Source organism: Uranotaenia lowii, chromosome 2 (genome assembly GCF_029784155.1).
Source record: "Uranotaenia lowii strain MFRU-FL chromosome 2, ASM2978415v1, whole genome shotgun sequence".
Classification (NCBI taxonomy): domain Eukaryota; kingdom Metazoa; phylum Arthropoda; class Insecta; order Diptera; family Culicidae; genus Uranotaenia; species Uranotaenia lowii.
In genome coordinates, this window is record NC_073692.1 from 55,035,281 (window position 1) to 55,062,196 (window position 26,916).

At 38.6% G+C, this 26,916-nt stretch overlaps 2 protein-coding genes across 2 annotated transcripts in view; both read left to right on the forward strand.

Annotated features, from left to right (window-relative positions):
• LOC129741401 (putative odorant receptor 83c) overlaps positions 1-26,916 on the forward strand; it is a 30,780-nt gene that overhangs the window by 529 nt on the left and 3,335 nt on the right. The window lies entirely within an intron of this gene.
• On the forward strand, positions 15,757-17,043 carry LOC129744244 (odorant receptor 67d-like). The gene is made up of 4 exons (XM_055736670.1): positions 15,757-16,364; positions 16,440-16,629; positions 16,689-16,844; positions 16,899-17,043. The coding sequence occupies exons 1-4, from the start codon at positions 15,811-15,813 to the stop codon at positions 16,950-16,952; spliced, it is 954 nt and encodes a 317-aa protein (XP_055592645.1). The 5' UTR covers positions 15,757-15,810; the 3' UTR covers positions 16,953-17,043.

The following is a 26,916-nucleotide window of genomic DNA, read 5'->3' on the forward strand; positions in this document are numbered from 1 at the left end:
TGTTGATGTTTGCGATGCTGATCCCTGGTTGTGACCCTGAAACTCTCCACGGTTTTGTGATCACCTGTATTTATCACATTAGTACACTTTATGTTGGTATCGTCGGACTAATAGCTGCCGATGTTTCCAATATGTTGCTCATACTTAACGTGGTTGGAGTTGCTGATGTTTTCAAAAATCAGTTGAAATCCCTAGACGTCATTCTGGACGGCAAGCACAGCGATGAAGGAATATTGCATAGAAAAATTCTTGGAATATGTTCAATGTATGAGGAAGTCATGCTGTAAATATTTTTCCCCAAATTATCCACACAAAAATAGATTAAAAGTAATTTGTTTCTTGTTTTTAAATACCGTGCAGATATGCAGAAGAACTTGAGAGGTCATACGGAACAGTTATCCTGTTTCAAATTGTCACTTCAATCGTAGAGATTTCTACAGGTCTGTTCATATTCCATATGACCGGCCATATCAATGCTTTTTTTCTGGTACTCGGTGCAATTTGGCAGTTGCTTGAGTTTTGTTTGCTCGGGGTTACATTGACTGTAAAAGTAAGATGTGGAACCATAGGATTGAATAAATAAATCACTTACATACACAATTTGTCCTTACAGAATGAAGAAATCGTTCGTGCTCTATACGATCTCAAATGGTACCAGCTGTCAACGAAACATCAGCGGATGCTTGGTTTGATTTTACACAAAGCTCAGAATGCCGTGGAAATTTCGATTGGTGGATTAGCATGGCTGAACTTGGAGACATTCGTAGAGGTAGGCGTCGCGAATTTGAATCAGAAGTCTCTTACTTTCTCACTGATATTTCAGGTTATGAAAAAAATTTACTCCTATTACGCCATGCTGATACAATTTATAAAGTAACCAAGTCAAATGATGTGGAGGTCTGTGGAGTGCTCTATGCACCAGAGTGAGTTTAAACAACGTTGCTTGGTATGTCTAAGATTTTAACACTGCTACACATAATCCTACGTCTGCAACCGGAGAAATTCGGAGTTTAGAAAGTTAAGTTTGTACTACCGTACTACAGTTGACAAAGAATTCACTATTACTGATTTTGTTGTTGTTTGTTGAGCACTTTTTTATACTACTGTATAAAGAAACATGCTGACCCCGTATGAAATCCGAATCAATTGTTGTTTTTAGAGAAAATAACCCATAACTTAAACGCGTGTCTTCACAGTCCGAAATTTGCTGAACAAAGGTTCCAAAGGGAATTGGACATAAAATAGCCTTCTATGGACATGAATTTAGAAAATGTTTCCCAATAGCCTTTGTTCGAACTGAAATTTATTGGTCACCTTGATATTACTGGAATGCGACTTAAAGTATACACTCAGAAAAATACTATTATGTATGCCATAAGATTCTCTTATGAAGTGGCGCCATAAGAAAAATTTATGAAATTCATAAGATTGTCTTATGACGCGAATGAATTCTGAAGATGAATGCCTACTTCAATAAGAGATTGTTGCTTTTCATAAGAGATTCTTATGGAAACAGTGAATCACTTTCTAATAAGAAAAACTCTAGATATTTCATGCTGAAAGCATTACTTTACTTTATTTGTTGCCAAATTTGTTTAAAATTAAATCATTGATGGTCACCATCAGCAGCGCATCAGCAGGACCATCAAAGTTTTTTTTTTTGCCGCATCTTAATCTTCGTCCTTTCGTTTTTTTGCCGATCAGCTTGCTGAAAAGTAAACAATAAATGTATATTAGTTTACTAATATATTAAACGTCCACACCAATCAATCAAACTTACCATTCCGGAGATAAAAATAACATTTAACATTTAAGGAAAACTATAATAACTATGAACTGGCGATTGTTTCGTACTGTGATGATGAAAAAAAACTGATGCAATGAATGAATGTGTTCATTATCTTTTCACAATGCCATTTCTTCTATTTTTCATAAGAACATCGTATGAAAATTGAAAGAATTTCATAAGACTCTTATGAAACATTATTTTACACTCTAAAAAGCGGTTCATAAGATGCATCTTATGAAAATTATAATAAGAATTTGCCTGAGTGTAGTGTTCATCTGAGCACCGCTTTAATGATGTCAGTTCGCTCTATTCTTAAATCATGTATGAATAAGCGGGAACAGTTGAAATTTTAAATCCAGAAAAAAAATAAAATTTCTCTTCCTTGTGAATCGTACCCCAGTTAAGACGCATTTATTCCCTCCAAAAATGGTCTGTTCAATCATTGGTACCGTGACCAGGGTGGAAAAGCTTTCGCTAGGAGTCGATATCTCCTGCTACAGCGTAAAGTTATCCCGACCAATCAACCTGGACCTAACGGAGCGATCTCTGATCCTGATAAGTAAACCTTGATGGTCACCGAAAGCCCCGTGCTCGACAGAAGACCACAGCAAGTACCTACCCAATTTTTGATTAATGTCCCAAGAGAGTGCCGCAGACCCGTTGACCCACAGGCTTATGGACCCACAGAAACATTAACCCGCTGAACTGCCGTCCATCAGTGTCGTAGTCCCGCAGAATGGTTGTCCCACTGAATGGTTGTCCCGCAGAGCCAATACCAGAAAGCAACTGGGTCGTCCGAGAAACAAAAATGGTTCTGACTACCTTAAGTCCCAATGTCTCCGGATTCCAGCAGTCTACTCGAACCTCCAGATCCAAAGAAATCCGTTCCTTCACACCGCCTTTATCGATAAATTTCAACGATTTTTTTACCTAGAATCTGGTGATGAAATCAACAACAGTTCTAGTATGCTAAGTACGCCTGTCAAAAAATTTAATCAAAACAAAATTAGGGCTACCGAGTTTAAAACATTTGTTTTAGCTGGCCGGTATTACCGGCCGTCTATACATATTTAAATTCGATTCAAGTGACACAGAATTTTTCGTCTTTTCAGCTTTGATTTTTGCTATTACTGTGATTATTTCAAGTGACTAATCATTTACAGTCAATCGCAAAAATGATCGTACACACATGGTTTACCAACTCTTTTCATTTATTTGGTGTGAAAAAATGGTTCAACATTTATGATTTTGACGCACATTAATTGTTTACAAATTTAGCTATTGACCTGATTGCGACGATTTTGAAAAACATGTTTTGCTTATTTTATAAATCGAGAAGTTATTAAAAAACCCCAAATGAGAGATAAGCAAAATTGATCGTACACCTTTCATTTAACCTGACATTTTTTATGTGTAAACAAGACCAATGTGGATAAGCGAAGTTTTTTTGTTAGTGTTTCATGCAGCTTTTTTAGCAGCTTCTTGGGCAGTGTTTGTTTTTGTTTTTTTTTGTTGAATTTCGAAGAGTTGTAATCTAAATAGCAAACAAGCACAAGGAAACGGACATTGCGACGCGATCGTTGATAATAAGTATGTGTTGTCGCGGAAGGCCATTGCGGGAAATAGCAGAATCTATCGAGAAACGTCACTCTGCAGTGCAGTACATCATCAAAAAGTGGAAATATGAAGGAACCGGGAAAAATATCGCTGGAAGAGGACGAACACGCATCTTGACTCCTACAGTTGAACGGGTAATTGTGCGAACTTTGAAAAGGAAACCTAAAACAAGTATTCCGAAATTGACCACTGGAGTCGCTGGGACCGTCGAAAGACCTTTCAGCGCAGATACTGTCCGGAGGGTAACGTACAGGAGCGGATTTAGAAGTCGTGTAGCCCGTAAGAAGCACTTTATCTCAACGGTAAATATGAAAAAAAAACTACTGGAATTCGCTAAGGCTTATGTTAATAAGCCTAAAGAGTTCTGGAACAATGTTCTATTTACCGACGAAACAAAAATAAACCTTTTCGGATCGGATAGACATTAAATGGTGTGGAGAAAACCTGGAATGAAGCTCCAGTCCACGAATTTGGTCCCAACTGTAAAACACGGTGACGGCAATCAGATGTTGTGGGGTTCAATGTCGGCCTCTTTACCTGGAACCATGGAATTCATTGAATCAACAATGGACAAGATGGGTTATTTGAACATCCTCAAGCGTAACCTGCAGCCTTTCGTGGATAAAATTGGGTCTACTTCGTGAATACTACTTCCAACAAGATAATGACCTCAAACATACCGCTTTTGTCGTACGGAAGTGGTTGCTGTATAATACCCCTAAACAACTCAAAACGCCTCCGCAGTCTCCTGATCTGAACCCGATAAAACACCTCTGGTGGGAGAACAAGAATCATCTGAAAAATAAAAATTCTAGGAACAAGGCAGAACTGTGAACGGCGATTAAGGCGATCTGGGAGAGCCTTTCATCTAGTGTGAACAAAAACCTCGTTGAATCGATGCCACGACGCTTTCAAACAGTGCTAGATGCCAAAGGCGGTCATACTAAATACTTATTCAGCTGTTTTTTTTTTATATTTGTTAGTTTCTATGAATTGATTTTTAATGAAATTTTAAGAAAAAGTAGCACTGTACGATCAATTTTGCTACGTCTGAAATGGTGTTTTTTTGGTTGTTTTTTCAAATATGACGTGAAAATGTAAATAATTTTTATATTTTTTTTATGGATTAAAGTTGTTTTTACTTATTTACTGTTAAACCCCGAAAATTTAAGAATTAATAATGGGTGTACGATCAATTTTGCGATTGACTGTATATTTAACAATTTGTTTGTAGGAACCACCTAGGTGGTATTAGTTTGGTTTAAATTTGAAAGATTCCTACCAAGATCTACTATTTACAACTTATGACTAACTAACCCTACTATCTACAATGAATCTACCATATACAAGTTGCTTATCAAAGCATGTTGGGAAGTTTGGCATTTATCTACAAATTGGGATCTAATGTCAGATATCTTGATATCAATTTTTGGAATGTCCGCCTCTTGGTGTAGGTTAGATATCCTGATATTGAAAGGACGATCTAGGATCATCCGTAGAAGCCTGTTCTGTGTCCTCCCTCTGTAACTTGTTCGCGGGTGCTATTATTTGTTTGTAGACAGCCAGTTTGTCATCTTTACAGAGGCAAGATCTACGTTTGATCAACAGATACAAACATCTGGTCAAAACGGAGCACGGAGAGCACCAGTGTCCTCTCAATATGAGAGCGAAATAATAACTTTTGGTCAATCAACAACCCAAGATATGTTATTACTCAACCCTTGTGCCTTCCATAGTCACAACGCAAGAAGGAGGAGGAACTAATTTAGGGGATTGCCTGTGCAGGAACAGTATGGTTTGTGTTTTAGAGGAGTTGATCTTTATTTTCCAATTGTTTGCGTAGTTTGTACAGGCGTCAAAACATCGTTGAAGTTTACTAGTGATTTCATGTGGCTTCCTTCCTTTGACGGCAATTGCAGTGTCATCCGCAAACAGAAGAACTCGCAGGCATCTCCGAGAGGAGGGATGTCAGAAGTGTATAGGCTATAAAGCAGAGGGCCTAACAGGCTGCCCTGAGGAACACCTGCTGGGATAGAGAACGTTCTTGATGGAGAATTGAATGAAACCTTCAACGACCTATGTTGGAGATAGCTAAGGATAATTTTGATAAGGTGTAGTGGGAATTTTAAGGTACAGAGTTTGTACAAGAGCCCTTCGTGCCATTACGTTGTCAAAAGCTTTCTCAACGTCCAGCAAAGCCAATGCTGTGGACAACCCTGTTTATTTTTGGATAGTGTTCATCACTCTTACAAGTTGGTGTGTGGTGGAATGGCCGTGTCTAAAGCCAAACTGTTCAGGCAATAAAATGTTGTGATTTACAATAAACCGGAGCAGACGATTGAGAATGAGTTTCTCGAACAGTTTGCCCAGCGCTGAGAGGAGACTTATGGGTCGGTAGCTTGAGGGCAGGCTAGGATCTTTTCCGGGTTTGAGAATCGGAACGATCTTGGCTTCCTTCCAGATACTTGGATAATAGTGTAATTCTAAACACTTGTTTAAGATTGAGCTCAATAGCAGGTAGGCTTTATTTTTAAGCTTCTTCAAGATTAAGTTAAAAACTCCGTCAAACCCGGGGGCCTTCATGTTCTTCGTAGCCCTCAGCGCTGAGCTCACTTGTTGGGCAGATATTCTGTCTTCCCGGGGTACTGCACAAGGGGAGTCAGCAAGGGTGTGGACGCAATGCGCAATCTGACTTGTAAATGGACTGACTATATTCGAGCCAGGTAAATGCGATGAAGTAATGTGGTTTCCAATCGCATATTCCTTTTCAACAGGGGAAATAAGCAAATCTTCTCCAACTTTGAGTGGAGGAACTGGTTTAGGGTGTGTTTTCAGAACTTTGGCTACCGTCCAGAATGGTCTGGAACGTATGTCCAAATTTTGAATGACACGTCCGAAATTTTCGTTTCGAAGTGAGACCATTCTGGATCCAATTCCTTATTGAGATCAGCCACTTCGAATTTAAGATTTAGATTTCCGGTCCTCTGTCGGTCTCCCGTCTTCGAACATTGCGAAGTCTGATAAGAAGCTGGGTGTGGGAATCAATGCACGCCTCATTGGCCACGGCGATTGCTTGATTAAGACCTTCTAGAGCCCGGTTGATGTCCTCATGGTCAACGAGTGGCGGGTCCTCTTCGATGTTTCCGTCAACCATTCGTGCGAATCGGGTCCAGTCGACCAGGTGGTAGTCCTTCCGGAGTTGGGGTGGTTGTCGAACAGCAACGGAGCCAACTTCTGCCACCACAGGGTAGTGGTCGGAGCTGAGTTCATTGTACACTACCGGTTTGGAGATCGTGGTGTTCGTCAAGAATAGATCCAGGGTCGAAGGGTTACCGGCTCCGGAAATTCGACCGTGTATAGCCCATGTTGTGAGTGGTCAAAAAGCAGTCGTCCATTTTGGTTTCGGCAATAATTCCGCCAGGGTTGGTGGCGGGCGTTGAGATCGCCACCGATAACAAGACGGCAGCTAGAGCGTGAAATGGCAACTAGATATCTTGTTAGTTGTGGTGCCAACCCATTGCTAAATAGTGAAGCACTGACGAGGACAGTACACTGCGATGAACCTGATGCTTCCGGTCGCAGTTTCTACTTCTTTGCTGATTGTTTTAGATAATGGTGGTCCGAATATTTTTCAAGATCCTGTATTTGATGTTTTTACGTATGACGATTGCTACGCCGCCACCCCTAGAGCTGGTGCGATCTAGCCTTACGATGGTGTGGTCCGGCAACCAGAAACTGTCACCGGGTCTTAGGTGGGTCTCGAGAAGCAGACCCACGATGATGTTGTGCTTGCCGAGGAAATCAGCAAGCTCGATGGATTTTGCCCTTGCAGAGCAAGCGTTCCAGGTCAATACGGTGATGGGTTTAGGGTCCATACTGAAAAGTGATCGTTCCTAATGCCTGAATTTGCTCAGGCTTGTTGCGACACCGGCGTAGGGCGACAGTCATATGTTCGAAGATGTTCAACAGTTCCTCCGGAGAGAACTTGTCGGATTCTTGGGCGACAACCAGGGGGAGATGGCGAACTTGGACCAGCGGAGGTGCCGGTCGATGTTGGGTTGATTGAAGGTTGCAACCGTGGCTGGGGGAACGGCTTCGATTGAAATGGCGGAAAATCCATGTTAGTAAAGCGCAAGGGCTTGGTTTGGCTTTGCCTTGGTTGATGTGATCCCGCATAAATCAGTATTATACAGTGACTATTCCCATTAGCTTCTTCCCACGACACCCAAAAGATTACTTCTATAGTTTTGGATTATTAATGCATGATAAGGCTTAACATTTTTCCATGAAATGGAATCGTTTGGACGCACTTTACGATACAGTGAACGGGTCGTTAAGTAGAGTAACCATTCAATTTTTTTGCTTTTTTCTACTCACTCTGAGCGAGTTGTATCATACGTGGAATCTTCCCTCAATGATTTTCGTATGAAAAAAGAACGATACAACGTATGGTGAAGTTTTGATAAAATTATTTCAGTTAAAATAATTGAAATAAAAATACGTATTTCTGTTTCCGATTCGTGTGATATTTTTTTATTGAAAGTTTTTGTTCACTCTTACAATTTTTACATTTTTGCATTTCTTCTTTTAATTTCCCCTGTCCTTAAATTTAGATTATTCTTACATACAAAGTTCTTATTGATTTTGTATAAATCAGTAAAAGTGCCCAAGAGTTAAGAAAAAAACGCGCCTCAAAGTTTAAGGAGTGCTCGATTAAACAATTTCAATTCAAGCAAGTTTAAAATCAGTCCAAAAAGTATTAAAAAAGGAATTTTTACTACGTGTTTAAGAAATGGAGAATTTTTTTATATATGCTTATCTAGCTTAATTGTTGAAATTGGCACTTGCATCTCTTCTTATCCTTATTTGGGGCTTTTTCTCTCCAGACACTTTTATCCTTAATTTATTGCTGGATGTATTTTTTTGTCAATCGCTCTGGAAGGTGTGAAAACAGCATAAATTTTCTGAATCCGTGCGTTCGGAATCTGGAAGAAAGAAAAGCATGAATAAAATATTTATTATCGGTATTTCAACTAAAATATCTATAATTTTTACATGAACATTGTGTCACTATGAGCATCGTGCGTTTAAAAACAGTTGTGAAACATAATTGATAAAAACTATTAGTTAGAATAAACTTATTGCCATGGTATTTTGTACCAATTAGATTCGTCCTCATTACTACTAATGAACCTTATGAGTTATTTTGGTCAAGGAAAATTCACATAATTGTTTTTGTTCAAATCAAAACTAATTTTAAATATTCTACGGCTTTTAATGGTGATTCCATCATTTGTGTAATTCAAAGACTATTTCCATCAGTCAGTTAAGGAAGAATTGAATTAAACAGAAATACATTAAAAATTAATAAGATTAATTACTTCGATGAACCTTATATATGGGCTTTTAGAGATTAAAAAAGATCGCTTACCACGCTCACGATGAACATTATGCTGGTGGCTGGTCCTAGTTTCCTTTCTTCGAAGATAGAGCCTTAAGCACACGATCTAAAAAATCATCGACAAAGATTAACGAAAAACTCTAGATTCCGGTATTGAAGTGCTTTTACATTTTTTTCTAATTTCAATCTGCGATTCAATTGAATATAAATGATTCATAATCGATTCTCCGATTTCCGAATTAAATTTCGTATTTCATTTAAAAATTTAGATTTGATATTCACGTTAAAGATTGAAAATTTCATTTCGAATTTGATTAGAATACCGATTCACAATTTCATATAAAAGAATAAAAATAATGTTTACCTTTTTTGGGTGTTCGAATACCGATTTTTTTGGTGTTCACAACATCCGCTAAGGGTGAAACCAGGAGACAGCATGCAGCACCAGGTTCTTTGTAAGATGAACTGCTCCTGCAACGTCGTATCTGGTAAGAACGGTACATGTTGTAATTGGGGAAATGCTCACTGGAAGGTTTGGAATTTCAGCTCGATGTGGGGACGATTGTTCCACGTTACTTCTGCAGTGCTGTTACTCTCCAAGATTTTCAATCGGCCTAAGCGTATTTCAGCTTTCATGATTCCAACTGATGAGGGGTAAGCGATGTTCTCTTTCTTCTAAAAAGGAGGCTGAAGATCCGGGTGAATTTTTACTGTCGCCTTTCCGCTGTTTGTGCTCCTACCTGCACCGTCTTTCGCCACTTCCTGAATAGAATTAGTTTTGATTGAGCTCAATTTGAGCTGAAATGCAATGAATAATAAAACACTCACCACCAGAATCAGCGTCATCGTTTCCCGTTAAGAAAATTCTGCACTTTGTGGTCTAATTCTTGGCTTTATATAATTTTCCAGCCAGAAAACTAACGCGATCACAATTCTCACCGATGTGGAGTCAGCCATTTTTTACTTTTGTTTTCGAATGATGCGAATGATGCAATCCCAGTAAAGACACAAACTGATTCCGCACGAATTCGTTTTAGATCACAAACTGTATCGTCCAGCAAAAGTTATATTATCATTTCCAGCGGTGACGCACCAAGAATCGAAATTTTGTGAAAAAATAGATTATTTAAGGACGATAAAACGAATAGTCACTATTATAGTAATCAGTACTGAATGATATTGTCGATTCGATATATGATATTTGATTATGCGGGATGTTGATGCCTTTTTTCGGATCTGTTTGTATGTTTCTCGTTTTGGACAACTCCGGTCGTTGCCCTGGCGCTTATAGCAGTTGGCACACTTAACTGTCGAATCGCTGTCGTCTTCCACGGTACACTCCGACGAAATGTGTGACATGGCACAGTGACTGCAACGTGACAACAGGAAACAGTTTCGGGTGCCATGACCAAAGTGAAGAAACCTCTGGCATTGGGTGACGTCTCTACGACCGCCTCTGTACTTCTCCCAGCGGATTCGGACGGCTAGGATGGTTCGGACTGCTTTGAGGGCATTCAATGTGACCGTGCCTTCGGAAAATGAACCAGAAAAAGGCTGTTTGAGTACTGCTTCACTTGTTCGTCCTTCCTTTTGATCCTGAAGATTGCCGAAGGCACCAGCTTGTATCGGTCCTTCAATTCCTGACCAATTAGCTTAATGTCAAAATTTGATAGGCCGCGGATAACAACTTTAAACGGTTTGTCACCAGGAATATCGTGAGTGAAAAATTCCATTTTAGAATTTTTCAAAAATGATGCCTTTGCCCCGCAGCTCATATTCGGCGGATATTCCTATCGAGGCAAGGTCGCTAATAAGCTTTTGCAGTGGTACGTTTTTGACTACCTATGGGGGCAGATTCATGTTCACCAATGGCCCGGCGTTGTTGACGTTTTCCATGAAACCACCGAAGTCACTTACGTCGCTGGCATTTGAGGCTGTCTCAGCGTACGTCTCAGCGTGTGCTTTTCTATGCGCAATTACTAGCGCGCCGTCCGATGGGCCACGTTTCGTCTTCTTGGTATTATCCATCGAAATTGGGTCAGTTTTCGCAGGGCTCGTTCCTGCCTTCCTCTTCTTTCTGGCCATCGTCTCGACGACGCGAAAAACGCTCGCTGAAAACTATGTTGCAAAGGCGCGCCGCTATATATTCAATACGCGCCTAGCAGCCGAACACACCCGAAAGCAGCTGAAGACCGAAAACAAACCAATACTTACAGCCACTTTGACTGGATAGAAAATCAAAATGGACTAATCAAAATTAAAAAAAAAAAAGAAAAGTACATTTTTTGGGCTGAATCTAGTTTTGAAGCAACTAAAGGAATTTGAGAAAGAAAAAAATCATAGGCATTTGTAGAAAACACTTTTCTTCGACGAATACACTCGTTTTTAACACAAATTGTATGTGGAATAAACAAATCAGCGATTCGCTTAGGTGGCGCATAATAGAGCATGTTTCCCTACCAATTACGCATTGTGATATCGAGAACTCATGACTGGAGTAAAAGTTAAATTTTGGCCTTTGGGTGAAGATAAACAAGGGTGATGTAGAGATTCTCAGCCAGGAGTTTTGAATAAATTCATTTAAATTCTAAACAGAGATTTTTCAGCCAGGGGTTTTCAGGGAGCGTCCATAAAAAATAACGCTAAAAATTTTAGCTTACATAAATTCATTATATGCTGCAAAAAAAAACGTTTTTATATTCGCATGAAATAGGCACAAGCTATCAAACTTCCAATAGTGTCTAACCAACACTCTAAACCGGATGGTGATAAACATCTCGCTGGATGTTTTTCCTATTTTAAGAGCAAACGCACCAATAAGTGAGTATACGCGGCCCGGTTTTGCTCATTTCAGCGGACCGGTTTTAGGATACACACTCTTTCGCGCACCGGGCGGTAGCATAATTATATTTTCAAATTCAGCATTGCACTGGGAAAACTTTTGAAGAAAATCTTAATCTTAAATTAATACGGACCGAGTAAATTTTCGGAGTCGTCAGTTTTTTTTTGCTAAAATTTCGATTAATGTTGGTCTTAAAAGCTGCTATCCGTAACGTGACGTCAAAGTCTACATCCTGGTTGAACATGCCGTACAGCAGCAGCAATTGACTTAAGGCCAAGCACCTTAGACGACCAGCAATCGGGTCCGATGACGGATGCAGCAAGAACTTCTTAGCAGTTAGCAGGATGTTTGCTTCGCTTGACCTCGTTATCATATCTATAGGACACCGCTTTCAACCGGTGGTGGTTGTTTTCGGCGACCGATTCAACTTTGATCCTTTCGGCAAAGCGTTGAATTTCCCTTACGGTGTTTCCAATTCCGTGTCACCCGTTTGCTGGATTGTGATTAAAAACTTATTGAATTGTAGGACGACTTGATTGAATAGAATAAGTTCAGATAAGAATGTATTTTCGAATTAAGCTCGATTTTGTTTTCAAAACGCCGGGCACTTATATTTCCTAACACATGGACCCGAAAAACAAAATTCAACAAACTAAACAGTTCAACTAAAATTCAACTTTATTTATTTATTATATTTCTATTAAAATCATACTTTTCTAAAAAATCTTCAACTTTTTTCTATCCAACGTGCTGACTGAAATAGTTGCTGCTCCGAAAAACGGGGAAAAACAGTACTGGAATGCCACCCATATTTACCGGTTGGATACAAATATCCTGCACAGCGCACTGGTCTCGATTATTATTACTCCATTAAATCTTCAGGAAGCAATCGTCGGACTTGAAGGGCTTTTCGGAAATATTGCATGGAATTAGTTTTTGTGCAATAAAAAAAAGTTTCTGCCCAAGATGCGATTTTTAACAACTCCGTTGAAGCCCTCGGCTCGTGTTTTGACATACATACAGTGGTTCGCTTCCGTCATAACGAGCCATATTGCTGGCCACTTCGCATTGATTCAGAATCGAGTAAACAACTTCGTTTGTTTAATTCTGCTTAAAACGGTAGAATTTTTTCAGTGCATGTTTGCTCGCGCCCCTTTCTAGTGAGCAAATTTGGTGATTTTGTCGGTCCCGACGGCAACGGCCCTATTTTGCTCACCTTGATACTAACCCCCGGTGCGGTATAGAAGTGATTAAATTCGCGAGCATTTTCACTTTGCTCGCGATTGCTGCGGATGCCCTAAGAATTGAATCAACATGGCACAATAGGAATAAATTGTTTTCATGACCTATTAGAAAGAAATGATTTAAAAAAGGTTTGTTTTCAAAGTGATTAGTTCTTACCTCAATGAATGTTTCCAAGTTCAACAATGCTAGTCCACCGACCGTAATTTGAACGGCATTTTGAGCGTTGTGCAAAACGAACCCTAGCATCCGTTGATGTTTCGACGACAGTTCGTACCATTTGATATCGTACAGGGCCCGTTCAATCTCTTCGTTCTTGAGAGAAAAAAAAAGTTTATGATAGGATTCAACTGATTTAGTGAAACAGTGATGTCAAACCTTTATAGTCAAAACGACACCCAGTAAGCAAAATTCGAGCAACTGCCAAACAGCACTTATTGCAAGGAATAGAGCAGTGATATGTCCTGTCATGTAAAGTATGAACAAAGATGTTGAAATTTCTAAGATAGAAGTTATGATTTGAAACAGCACTACAGTTGTATACGATTCATCCAGCTCTTCCTCGTATCTGGAAATAATTAAAAAAAAAACAGAATGTTGTTCAATATATCCACGGTTGTATACAATCGAGGATATGAATAGTTAACTATGGTTTACAGCAAAATATCAATCAAATTAAGAGTTCAAAACTTGGACTAAAAAATGAAAAAAAAACAACCTAGAAGGGACCAAAAGAAAAACTGGCAAATCAAAATCTTAGTGATCAAAACTAAGATTCAAATGACTTAAAAATGTATAAAACGTCGAGATCTGGTGTTATCTTCAAAAAAAAATTGGGGCCGAAACTCCCTTTGATGGTATTTAGGGTCAAAAACCGAAACTTTGAGTTCTTTGAGTTACCCCTCATGTTCAATTGAGCTGAAATTCTTCACAGGTTAGTTTTTTTTTTAGCCAATCTACATAATGTATATGGTCGGTTTTCGAAATTCGACATGACCCACTTGGCTGCCACCCTAGTGTAAAATGCATGATTTGAAGCTGTATGAAAATTTGAGACATTTTGTTTGGGATAAGCGTGAAAAACTGGTTTTATTTGAATATGATATTTTCAAACCTTAGATTATGTTTATGATTACATGTTGAAATCAATACTGACGTTATGAAATCGCTTGGTACATCTTTGTACCCGAAAATCACATTTTCGTAGGTGATGGAAAGAACCCAGCAAACATAACATCGTATTAGAAATGTCAGCTCAACTCGTTAACAATGTTAATGCGAATCGTTATTCCTACCAAACCAAGTAAATGATCGTAAAAATGGTTAGTTAAAGTCTACCGACTCGTATATGACAAAATTGCGCCATGTTTGCAAATTTGTCTCCCGCGTGCGGCATTCAAGTGAGAAAACAACCTTGTTCTTCTCTCTGCGATTAGCAGTGCAACCAGATTTCTAAAAATCAGAGGACCCATTTTGTTAAACTGTCCAATGAGAGAAGCAGCAAATATTGTCGCTGGCAACGGTTTGCATGCATTGAGAGCAAAACTTGCGCTCTCTCGCATACTGTCAGGATGTACGGTAAAAGGTGTTGTATATCGTTCAATTTTTACAACACTTATCGCATAAGCCAGAAGTTAAAAATATGTATGTATATTGCCTCCACTTTAGTACGTAAATGCTGTTTTTCCGATTTATATAAGATGATTTTATAATGTATATGAAGCGTATAGCAAAGTTTGTTGAGAAATATAATTACAAAAATGTTTGCTGGGAAAGAGAAAAACATGAGGTATCAAAGAACGAAAGAACATAAGCCGTAAATAACATGAATTTTTCGAAAAAAATACAACCGGCAGGATTCGAACCTGCAATTTCCGCTTCAGCACAACGGCGCGTTAGCCAATTTTACCACGGTGAACGCGATGAAATCGTCCAACATCATCGGACTCGGGATTTTAGCCGAGCGAGCACATGGGTGGTGTTAGAGAAACAAGAGAGATCAATAGTGGGAAAGATCACATGCGGGATATACATGGTGTTTCGATAGAAGGTTCAGCAGTTGATCGGCAGAGCTCGATTGCTCGCGTTGGCCGATTTCATCACATTCATCGTGGTGAAATTGGCTAACGTGCCTTTCTACTGAAGCGGAGATTTTTTTTTAGATAACGAACACACCCATATAGGATCTCAGTGAAACTTCTTGTTTCTTTGAAGAGATCTAATTAACTTAACTCAAAGGCGTACATCTTTCAAGGATATTTTGGCTTGCATCTTACAAATGCTAAAACCACCAGACCACAGAAAGAGTACTATGTGTGCCGTGATCGGGATTCGATCTCATGGACTCTGGCTTAGAAGACTAGAACGCTATCCTCTAGGCCACATCCGGCGGCTAAAGATTGCAGGTTCAAATCCTGCCGGTGAGCCGTTGTTCGAAAAATTCATGATATTTACGGCTTATGTTCTGTCGTTCTTTGATACCTCATGTTTCTCTAATTCTTTCCATCACCTACGAAAATGTGATAACAAGTTGATTCAAGCTTGAATAAAAAATAAATTACGGCACGAAAAGTCAGTTGCGGGGTAAATTCGTTTCATAAAATTCAATATCCATGAGGAATATGCAGGATAGAAAAATATTTTTGCTCAAAAGCCAATTTTTCACGATTCTCCCGATAAAATTCTTTAGAATTCAGGCAGGCACCCTTTCCTTTGTCTGGATGGGCTCAAATGGTGCATGTGACCTTTGTCATTTTTTTTCTTCTATTTTTTCTGCCACTCTAATATTCATTCACAGATATTCTGGACCCAAATTATCGTTACAGCTGGCGTACATTGGTACCGGCTTCAACACTCGTGGCGTATTGGCTGAGCACGGTGTACACAATTCACCTCAAATGGGGGTCGTGGCTTTTCCTTATGGAACTTGTGCCCATTGGAGCAATAGCTATTCAAGGGACGGCAAAAATGCATCATGGATTTTCCAACATTTCCTTTATTCGAAATACGGTTCACAAATTGGCTATTTTATATGGACGAAACGTGAACAACCGGGCCAATAACAGATCCTTGGTTTTTTGTGCTGGTCTTATCAAAATGGTGTTTGAACTTTTCCGTCTTATATACTATGTTGCTGCAGCTGGATTTTGTTGTTTACCGCTATACTTCTACTTGAAAGATGGGAAATACGTTTTGATGTTTGCTATGTTGATCCCTGGTTGTGACCCTGAAACTCTCCACGGTTTCGTAATCACCTGTGTTTATCATATCGGTACACTTTATATCGGTATCGTTGGAATACTAGCTGCCGATGTTTCCAATATGTTGTTCATACTTAACGTGGTTGAAGTTGCAGATGTTTTCAAAAACCAGTTAAAATCCTTAGACGTCATTCTGGACGGAATGCACAACGATGAAGAAATAGTGCACAGACAAGTTCTTGGAATATGTTCAATGCATGAGGAAATTGTACTGTAAGTTTTTTCCCGATCTATCCACACAAAAATAGATTAAACGTAATTTGTTTCTTGTTTTTAAATACCGTGCAGATATTCAGAAGAACTTGAGAGTTCATACGGAACAGTTATCCTGTTTCAAATCGTCACTTCAATCGTAGAGATTTCTACAGGTCTGTTCATATTCCACATGACCGGCCATATCAATGCTTTTTTTCTGGTACTCGGTGCAATTTGGCAGTTGCTTGAATTTTGCTTGCTCGGTGTTACATTGACTGTAAAAGTAAGATGTGGGACCGTCGGAATGAATAAATCACTTACATACACAATTTGTCCTTACAGAATGAAGAAATCGTTCGTGCTCTATACGACCTCAAATGGTACCACCTGTCAACGAGACATCAGCGGATGCTTGGTTTGATTTTACACAAAGCTCAGAATGCCGTGGAAATATCGATTGGTGGATTAGCATGGCTGAACTTGGAGACATTCGTAGAGGTAGGCGTCGCGAATTTGAATCAGAAGTCTCTTATTTTCTCACTGATATTTCAGGTTATGAAAACAATTTACTCCTATTACGCCATGTTGAAAGAATTTATAAAGTAATCAAGTCAAAACACGTCTTGAAGGTCTGTGGAGTATTCTATACACAAAATGAGTTCAAACAACGTTTCTTGATATGTCTAAGATGATGACACTGCTACGCATAATCTGTTGTTTGTTGCGCACTTTTTTTTATCACTACGTAAAGAAACAAGCTAGATCCGTACGAAATCCGATGCATTTGCTTATATGAACTTGTAATGATGTTTGTTATCTATAAAAAGAATAATATACCATATAATAATTTGGATTAAGAGTTTTATTATACAAGAAAAAAGAAATCAGCTTCTTAATTTTACCGGTATGGTTTCTGTAGCTAACACCTTTTCAAAAGCTAACCGAAATAAGTGAAAAAACAATCAGCTTGCTTCAAGCATGCGATGCTAATTTTAACATTAAGAGATTATAACCTGTGGGTCGGAAAGACTGCCCAGCAACCTCCCTACAAGCTTCAGGGCCGGCTATCCGAGTTCTAACTAAAAGCAACAAGGACACACAATGGCCCTTATTCTGCGCCGCGAGTGACGTGACAGTTGGCGAGTCACCCCACCGTCACTCGACTCTTATCACCTTATTCCGAAAGTCGGTTTAAGTGAGGTGACAGCAAGGTGAGATCAAGTGACAGATACTCATTCCGAGCTGAATGACTGGATGAACCCATCTAGAAAAATGGCGAAATTTGCTCTGATTGTGTTGAGCCGGTGTTTACGATTCGGGTTTTGAAAATTGAATTTAAAATAAACGAGTGAAAATTGTGCCCCGTCCTGGACAATTATCGGATTGTACGGTGTTAGCAAGCTGGTCAATTAGAAAAAAGGACGAATTTGGCTACAAAAGTGTAAATTTCAGACACAGCATCAAACTGGAGCAACAAAAACTCGAACAGCATGCAGGGGCGACTGCTGTCTCACAAACCGGTGCGCAAAAAGGCTTCTGAGTATCTGCGACAACCTTAGCAGCTATTTCAGGTTGGAAAAATAAGTTGCTTCTTTTAATCTCACCATTTCTAACTTCTGTCTACCTATTTTAGGTTTTAGGTTTAGGTGTCGCGGCCAGCTTGGGGCGAAAATCAGCGAGGACAAGTGCTGATGGAATAAATCGACGCGGTCCTAGATTTGGTAGTGTCGATTATCGTTTCCAATCCGCTGGAACGGGGCGAAGCAATGCGACCGGATAAAGGAAGTCTTCCGCGGAGTCGATCAGCTAAAGGCTAATTTATAAGCTACCTGTTTTATTCTACACCAAATTCTAAAAAGTTTTGAGATACATGTTAATAAAGTTACGGCAAGTAAATAAAAAGATTAAAAAGCGAAGTATCGACTTTTTGAAAGTGTTCACAATTTCGAATTATTAAAACTATATAAATTGTATACAAAATCATGAAAACTAATAAATTTATTTTTCCCTAAAGATTTTTCAAAATTTCAATCTCAATATACCTGCTTTTTTGTAATTAATCCGGGCCCGGATGGACCTGAAAACTCGCACCGTGTACATCTCCTCCTGCCCTCAGTGGCAATAGTTAAGATTGCATGCCAAGGAAGATTTGATAGCCAAAATCCCTTAGATAAACACCCTTATTCTCGTTTTCGATCGAACGACATTCGTTCGAAGGTTTCCCCAATTCGTATTCTTGTTTTCGTTCGAACGCGTTATTGTTCGTTCGAACGAATTGTTGCATTCTCGTTTTCGATCGAAAGTATTTTTACTACCGCCTGACAAACGCAAGTCAAATGCTGCGAATCGAGAGCGTTTGAATGAAAAACTCTTAAGCGATGCGAACGTATTCTGTGTGAAATTAACAGGAATTTGGAGGAAAAAAATAACGCTCGAAGCTAATCAGAGTAAAATTCCGATCCTGGACGATTTGAGCTAATTATTGCGGGAATTTTCGACAATTTATAAGATTGGGAGTGTTTTAATTTAATTTTTAATTTTTTCGGGATAAATTTTTCGACTTTTTTTTTTTCTTTCAAATGACTTTCCAGAATATTTCGGATTCAGATAAATTTTTATTTCCATATAATCGTAACATGTCGTCAATATTATGATTTTATTTGATACCTATGTTTATACTTAAATTTTCTTATGCGGGGCAACCTTTTGGCGGCAACAGCAGCAGCAGCGATAGCTTCTCCACTACCGACTGGTATCTATCGGCTCCGACTCGTTACTCATCTTACCAATATCCAAAATATTTCCCTGCTGTTGATGGTTTTGATGGCGATCAGATCCGTTTTCTTGAAAAATGACCTTTTATTTGTTTCCTGGTGGTTTGCTGTGATACAATTTCACAAAATCACAAAAGTATGACTTCTGTTTACATTCAATTAGCTGGCTAGAAACGTCATCCGGGCTTCGAAATTTCTAATTCGATCGGGTAACACCAACTTCGAACGTATCGCGTTCGAACGAAAACAAGAATAACCTTTTCGAATTCGTTCGAAAGTATTCGTTCGATCGAAACTCAGATACGCCGTAATCAAGAATAAGGGTGAAAACCAACTCTTTAAAACTCCAACCCTTCTCATAAAAATAAATCATCGTTGTGTTTACAAATTTATTAATAATTTATGCTAAAAACATGCTAGGTAAAATATTTTGATTGAATTTTAACAACTAACAACTCCGCTTTCTGTAATTTTTGTAATTTTTCATTCCATTTTAATCTCGTCAGTCGTCACCACCTGAAAAGGTACCGACAATTGTCACCTCAAATCGTCACCCGAACGCGACGATTCTCACCCACGGTGACTACAAGAACAGGGTAAGAACTCACAAAGTTCATCCAAAGTGACGTTTCTCACCTAAACCGATTACCGGAATAGAGTGACTTGGGTGACTCGCCTATCATCACGTCACGCGCGGCGCAGAATAAGGGCCAATGCTTTGTAGAAACGGCCTTTCTCATTTTACTGGTAACTTGTTTGTCAAAAAAAGTTCTCTCTTCACTTTGAGGTTGTTACGAGTGAGACTCTCAAATTGAAAGTGGCGCAATCTGTGGCCGCAATATAGAAGTGATCAAAATTCCATGAGTAGGCTGTTATTAACGGCCCAATGCCAAGCTGTTACACGCACCGAGCCAACATTGAACCCATCGCTCCTCTAGCAACTACGAAACGAAGTAAAAACAAATTCGCCTACAGCAACACCCCTGGCAGGTACACCAACAGAACGTCAGTAATCTCGACATACGACAGCGAAGATTAAGAAAGCAAGCGTAGCAGAAAACGTGACACAGCATTTCTTGGTTTGGTGACTTATGCTTTTAAGTAGTATACAAAGTGAACAGGTATAAGATATGATTTATAGCCGATACTTAAACTTATAAGCTTTATTATCTTTAGCCAGTTTACGAAGATTTATTAGCCGATTTATCCATCACCTTCCGCTATCAGTTTCGTCAGTGCTTTCCGCAATAAGTGCTTGAATTCATGATAGGTAAGCAGATCTTACATTACCAGAAACTTTTATTACAAATAATTCTTAATTATTGTAATCTAGTACCCAACATTGTAATTGAGAGGTACGCTTTGAGTTGCTATATCCGATAGCTTTTACTATTTAGTGAGGTCAGACGGATGGAAGTAAAACGCTTCTATTAGCTTCAGGCTTTAAAGTACAACTGTCTTTATTAGTGTATCTCGTAGTGAGAGAAGTGTAATTCAAGTGGTACAATTGGGGTTCTTATGATAATTTCAATTCTCTCTCACATCTTCCCCTTTAAGATTGTATAATAAAAAATATATATATAGCTTATATACTATTTTCCTTATTATCTAGTTGATGCTTTTTTAAAAAATAATTCGAGGTTCAAGTTGTCATGCTTTTTTCCGGTTGTTCTGTTTGACCGCCTAAGAACAAGTTCACTGGTGTTGGGAAAAAGTGGTAGAAATTTTGACATTTTGAAAATTTTACCATGCAAAAATGTTTTCAAGATCTTGGGGCGTTGTATTTTTTTACAACACTGTTTCTATTTCAGCCGTATGTGATAGAAATATTGCTATTTTTGCATCACAGCATGCGAAAATACAACACGTGTTGTAAAAAAACTAGAAGGCCACAAGTCTTGAAAATGTTTTTGCATGGCAAAATTTTCAAAATGTGCCTTAAGTGTCGAAATTTCCACCACTTTTTCCCAACACCAGTGAACTTGCTCTAAGCCTACGCGATGTAAAGAAAACCGGAAATTCTTTGCCGTGTATAAGATGACTCAAAACTCCCGAAATTCCTTCATCGCTGGCATCGCACGTCACGATTATAGGTTTTGATGGATCGAAATGGGTAAGTATTTTGGCACTGCAAATCGCTTCTTTACTTTTCTCGAATGCTTTTTGGCAACTGGTGTCCATTCCAAATTTTGTCTTTGCATAGCAAATTATGCAGAGGAGCTAAAACAACATTGAGTTTTGGAATGAATTTCATATAGAACGTTATCATTCCGAGAAACGCCTTTAGCTGTTTTTGGCAAGTTGGCACTGGCACGGCCCTAATTGCCCTCATCTTCTCCGGATTTGGCGACACACCTATCATTTCGATAAGATGTGACCTAAATATCTCACTTTAGGAACGAACCACTGGCATTTCTCGGCATTGACTTTAACGTTATATCGAACAAGCCTTTCTAGAACGACTTCGATCCTCTTCAAAAGCTCCACATCGGACTCTGCCCAAATCAAAATATCATCAATGTAGCTTTGTGCATTGGAAACTCCGGTTAAAATTTTATCTATCGCGGATTGAAAAAGGCTAGCTGCTGGTTTCACACCGAAAGGTAATCGCTTGTAGGTGTAAACTCCCATATGGGTGTTAATAGCTAAAAGCTTTTTTGTGCGCTCTGAGGCTGATGTCATGCTGAAGCAACTAGCAACGCAACACAGCGCAACGATCCAATAAGAAAGCGTTGCATCGCATTGGTATGTCATGCTGGCGCGACCTGTCGCTTTGAAATTCCCTACAAATCATCACTTCTCTACATCTGATAATGCTTTGAATCGTCTCCTTTCTTTCGGGAGCCATCAAAAACTCATCAAATCACGACCCGGATTGCAAGAATGCCGAAATTTGAACCGACAAAATTCCTTGTTTTTTTGCCGGAACTAAGAATTTATGAAAATTTTCTCACCGATTAAGATATTTTTTAGTTTATTATCACAAGTTCGGACAGATCTTCGTACTATTGTGCTTAAAACTCGGAATCACTGCTTCAAATCGAGAAAAAACAATATTCCCATTGGATTTCCTACTAGTCGCGCTACAAAACACACTGGCATCAGATTTGTCGCGCTTTACAAAGCGACCAGTATGACAGGTCTGCGCTTTTTCCATGGAGATCAAATGAGAGCTGGTTTGTCGCGTGATTGCGTTGCGTTGCGTTGCGTCGCTAGTTGCTTCAGCATGACATCAGCCTGAGACTATCAATTGCTGGTAAGCTCCTCTCAAATCAATTACGGCGAAAGATTTGGCTTTGCTTTTATTGGTAATGAGATCTTCTATGGTGGGTAAGGAGTAATGATGTGTTTTGATATAAGGATTGATTGTCTTTGAACCATCCATACATATTCGTATGTCTGATTTGTCAGGTTTAACCACTACTACTATGGGCGACGCCCAATCTGTGTACTCTGTTTTCTCTAGTATTCCCTTACTAACTAAAGCTTTCAAATGATTCTCTACCTTCTCCCTATGCTTGTATGCGACTGTATACGGTTTGTGTACTATAGGTACCGCGTTCTCGCTCATTTGAATATTCATCACAATATCTTTGATGGGCTGAGAAAGATCGTCATCGAAAGCTCTAGAATACTTTTTTTTAAGTTTACCAACTGTGCTCTCGATCCTAAATTCTCTAGAGTTTACGTGTTCAACTTTGTTAAGAGAGAAAGCGTTCCGCCAGTGTGGCCAAATTACGTTTAACCAATCTCTACCTAAAAAAGAAATGAATGGTTTTGAAGAATCTATAATTACAAGAGGTAATTGAAAAGTTTTATTCCTTATTTTTACAGCAACTTGATTTTTTCCTAAAACCGAAACTTTTCCTCCTGATACAACATAAATTTTTTTAGTTAACTTACTCATTCTACAGTTTTTGGACTTTTCTTTGAATGTTTCTAAAGAGCAAATTGATGCACATGCACCCGTATCGCACTCCATCAACAGATTATGGTTGTTTACATTTAATTCTACAAACACTGGGGTTGTATCATTTATCAACAGCGGTGTGTAGACTCGCTTCGGAAAGAATCATTCGGCTGATTTTTTCCGAGTTTAACTTGTTGTGTGCAGATTGATTTTATCTTCGTTCCAATCATGACGTGATTGCACGCAAAACGAAGAGAACAGTTCCGAATTGATGTTTTCCATGCCTCGCAGGAATAAGATCACAAACAACGAAATAACAGAACGAAGCTTACCGTACACGAATGCTCACGAGCGATCGTTGCCCGACGGACCGAGTTAACATTCCTCGCACCCTTCTCTCTGTCGTTTCCCGTTCCCTTGTATCTATATCTTTTAGCCACGCCCCCATGCGTTGTCCGATCGTTGTGTTCGGCTGCCGAACGAAAACGATTTTTTTTTTAATCCGCAGCAGAACTCATGGTTGCCACATGTACAGATTTATCTAGACAGGTACAGATTTTTGAGTTCATTTTTGGTACAGAATCTGTACGTACAGATGACAGATTTTCAAAATTTGGTACATATTTGTACAGATTTTTGACCTCGAAAACTGAAAAAAAGTTTCTACATTTAGCTTTCAACCAGTCTATTGAAAACATTATAGAAAATAAGTCAAAAGTTAGCCTTTATTATTCTGACGATAGTTCCTTACTGGGAAGTACACGGTAGAACAGTTAGATTTCCAAATATGCTGCAAATAATTTAATATCTGATTATAATCCCCCACTCGACAGCAGCGGTTGAGCGCATTTTGTCGCATGTAAATGCCACTAAAAGCATAGTTCGTAATCATCTGAATGTTGACATATTGGACGCTATCCTTAGAACGAAAAGTTATTTGAAATTAAATGGCGGATCGAAAAATATCGTATTAAATATGATGCTCAAAAATCGTTTTAATAAAACTATGTATTAACATGAGGAGCATTAGGAAGTGTTCGTTATGAAAAATATTTTTAATGTCAGTATTTTAAAGAGAGGAAATAAAAATGATTAAATGAGTTTCTCAAAAAGTGTTTAACTAAAAACCTCTACAATGTGCTATAGATTATCCATCTTTTTTAAGATTAAAAATAAGGAAACAAAATCTTCACACATTGAAAGCAGAAATTTGTTTTCTTCGGTACAGATTTTGGTACAGATTTTTGAGTTTTCGGTACAGATAAAAAAGATTTTTTCGATGAGCGGTACAGATTTGGATGTGGTAACACTGGCAGAACTGTACGTTCGCTTCGCAGATGTTTCCCCCGATTGCTGTTTACTCCTGCCGAGTTTACCTGAAGCTTACTTCCTGATGCTTTCCGAGTTGAACTTTATGCCGTTTTCGTTTATCTCCACTAGCGCGGAGCAAAACTTTTTCTGAATAAACAAACAGAATCGTTACCCGGGACGATGCAAATATATGGTTGCTATACTCACCCTTATGCTTACACCCAACACTGACAACTTTTACAGGGTGCAACCGCCTGCTTGAGGTTCAAATCGCGGGCAAAACAAGTGGACTTCTGAATTAATAAACGAACATAATAACAGCAGTTAGGGCAAAACTCGTGGGTAACTAGGTTGCCACTGCCAATAAACGAAAACACTATAAGATAGCACCATTGCAGATTGAGTTTAACGAAATAAAATCGTTCTGCAAAGAAGGGCAAAGTGCGAGTATGTAGACTCGCGATTTTAACATCTCTGCCTATCAAAAAATTGTTGATCAAATTGTTGTCATCAACCTCTACATTCGCATCATCTGCTGACATTTCTTCAGACGACTCTTCGTCCTCTAAATTTGATCGAAGCTCTTCCATAGCAGCAGTCAACTGATTTATCCTCTCTTGAAAAAATCGCTTTCTGCCCCCTCGCCCCTTGGGAGATTTGTTGTTCCTTGGTTTTTTTGCCTTCGGGAATGGACACGAGTAAGAAATGTACCCCTTTCCGTAGCAATTGTAGCACACCATTTGGCTTGTATTGCCCTCTCCGTCTCGTTCACGGTAGGCTGCTGACGTCGCCTTGTGAGTTACCAGCACTCAACTTACTCGGTCGTAAAAAGCTTCCTGTTCGGGTCACGAAAGCTCGGCTTGGCCCCACGTAGTTGACGTTGTCTACCTCAGATCGGGCCATTTTCCGCGCCTCTGCTGCCGTCACCTCGATCGTTTTCGCCTTCTCCAACAGTTGGGAAAGATCCAACTCCACACTGCTCTCTTTGATCATGGCTTCGCGCGTTCTGTCGTTTCTAATTCCCGCCACAAATACCGTTTGCACCAAGGTTGCCTCCATAGATGCCACACCTACCGATTTTTCGGTATTCATACCGATTTTTGACGAAAATTTTTACCAAGAATCGGTATTCACAGAATACCGATTTTTGGCAAAACCTACCGATTTCATACCGATTTTTGAAAAATTTGTTCTGACAGTTTTTTTTTTTCAAAATAACTATCTTTTTCCTTATTCAAATTATGAACCAATATAATTCTAGTGCCTATTTAGCCAGCAAGTCTCAGATTATTCGATAGCATCTTTGTCTCCTATGCCAACTCTCTTGAGATCGAATTTAGATTATCAAATAACATGGTAGATTAGAGATTATAGCAGTTTAAGATATAAGCAAATCATATCTTGAAGTTGGGGGTATAAAATTTAGGGACCAAGATAAGCTCACGCTCTTGATAAATAGCACAAGTGCACAAAATTAAAAAAAAAATTTGTGATAACTTTTGCTAGTAAAAATTCTTTAAAAAATTTGTGCGCTTTTTGGCAAAGCTTTGAAACATTCCAAATATTTTGAAAATATCCACACAATAATCAACATTCTCGAAGACCACGAGTAATTTTGATTTCTAAGATAAAAAGTAATGGAGGTTTTCATTTCGTTATTTTTTTCTGAATCACAAAAAACGGGAATATTGACGAAATTTTAGAGAAATTTTAAACGAAATTGAATTTTTGATTTTTAAAAACACAAAAAGTCAAATCGTTTCGCAGTCTTCATGAGCTACGATCTTTAAAATCAAATCCTCAATGACTATCTTGAATGCTGTCATAAATAGTTGTTATCTTATTTATATCAATTTTTAAAAATTGTAGAAATTTATTTTTTCTCAACGTTGTTTTTCTGAAACAAGAACATCCAGGCAAGATCTGGATTCATGAATGTAGTAGTATTCAGTGTAAAGATTTAAGGAGCATAAAAATACTAAATGGTAAAAGTGTTTAGAGTGAAAAACACAATAAAGTCGCAGTGAGCAGAAAATATCATGTTTAAAAATTACGATATCAGCAAAATAGTAATTTTTCAATATTCTTTCAATAAAAATAGTATTAAAAGCTTTGAAAAAAAAATCGGTATTTATACCGATTTTTGGAATTTTCGAACCGAATACCGATTTTTTCGGACTCGAAAATACCGATTTTAATGTGGCATCACTGACCGACACTGACACCGGTGTTATGATCGCTACAATGCAGTATCTCGATCGGGCACTGAGTGGTTGATGGTATGCACTTGGTGGCGTGTTCTTAGTGGGACAAGGCACCAGTGCCGCACGGTTTGGTGTTTTTGCCATGTCTGATTAAAACATACATATTAAAAAAAATTGTTAGTAAATCTATGAAAATTATAAAAAAAGTTTTAATGTTTAAGATCTTGGGAAATAAATTTAAAGATCAATTCTAAGAAAAAACTATCAACCCTTCATCTCATGATTTTTATTCTCCCTTAGAAATAATTTTAAACAATTTGAAATTATGTGTAGGTACACCAAGAAAAAAAAATTAAAATAAAGCTTTCGTT

Coding starts and splice junctions, on each gene's coding strand:
- LOC129744244 (XM_055736670.1), top strand. CDS start 15,811: ATGGAACTTGTGCCCATTGGAGCAATAGCTATTCAAGGGACGGCAAAA. Junction 16,365..16,439: donor ATGCATGAGGAAATTGTACT/GTAAGTTTTTTC, acceptor AATACCGTGCAG/ATATTCAGAAGAACTTGAGA. Junction 16,845..16,898: donor ACTTGGAGACATTCGTAGAG/GTAGGCGTCGCG, acceptor CTGATATTTCAG/GTTATGAAAACAATTTACTC.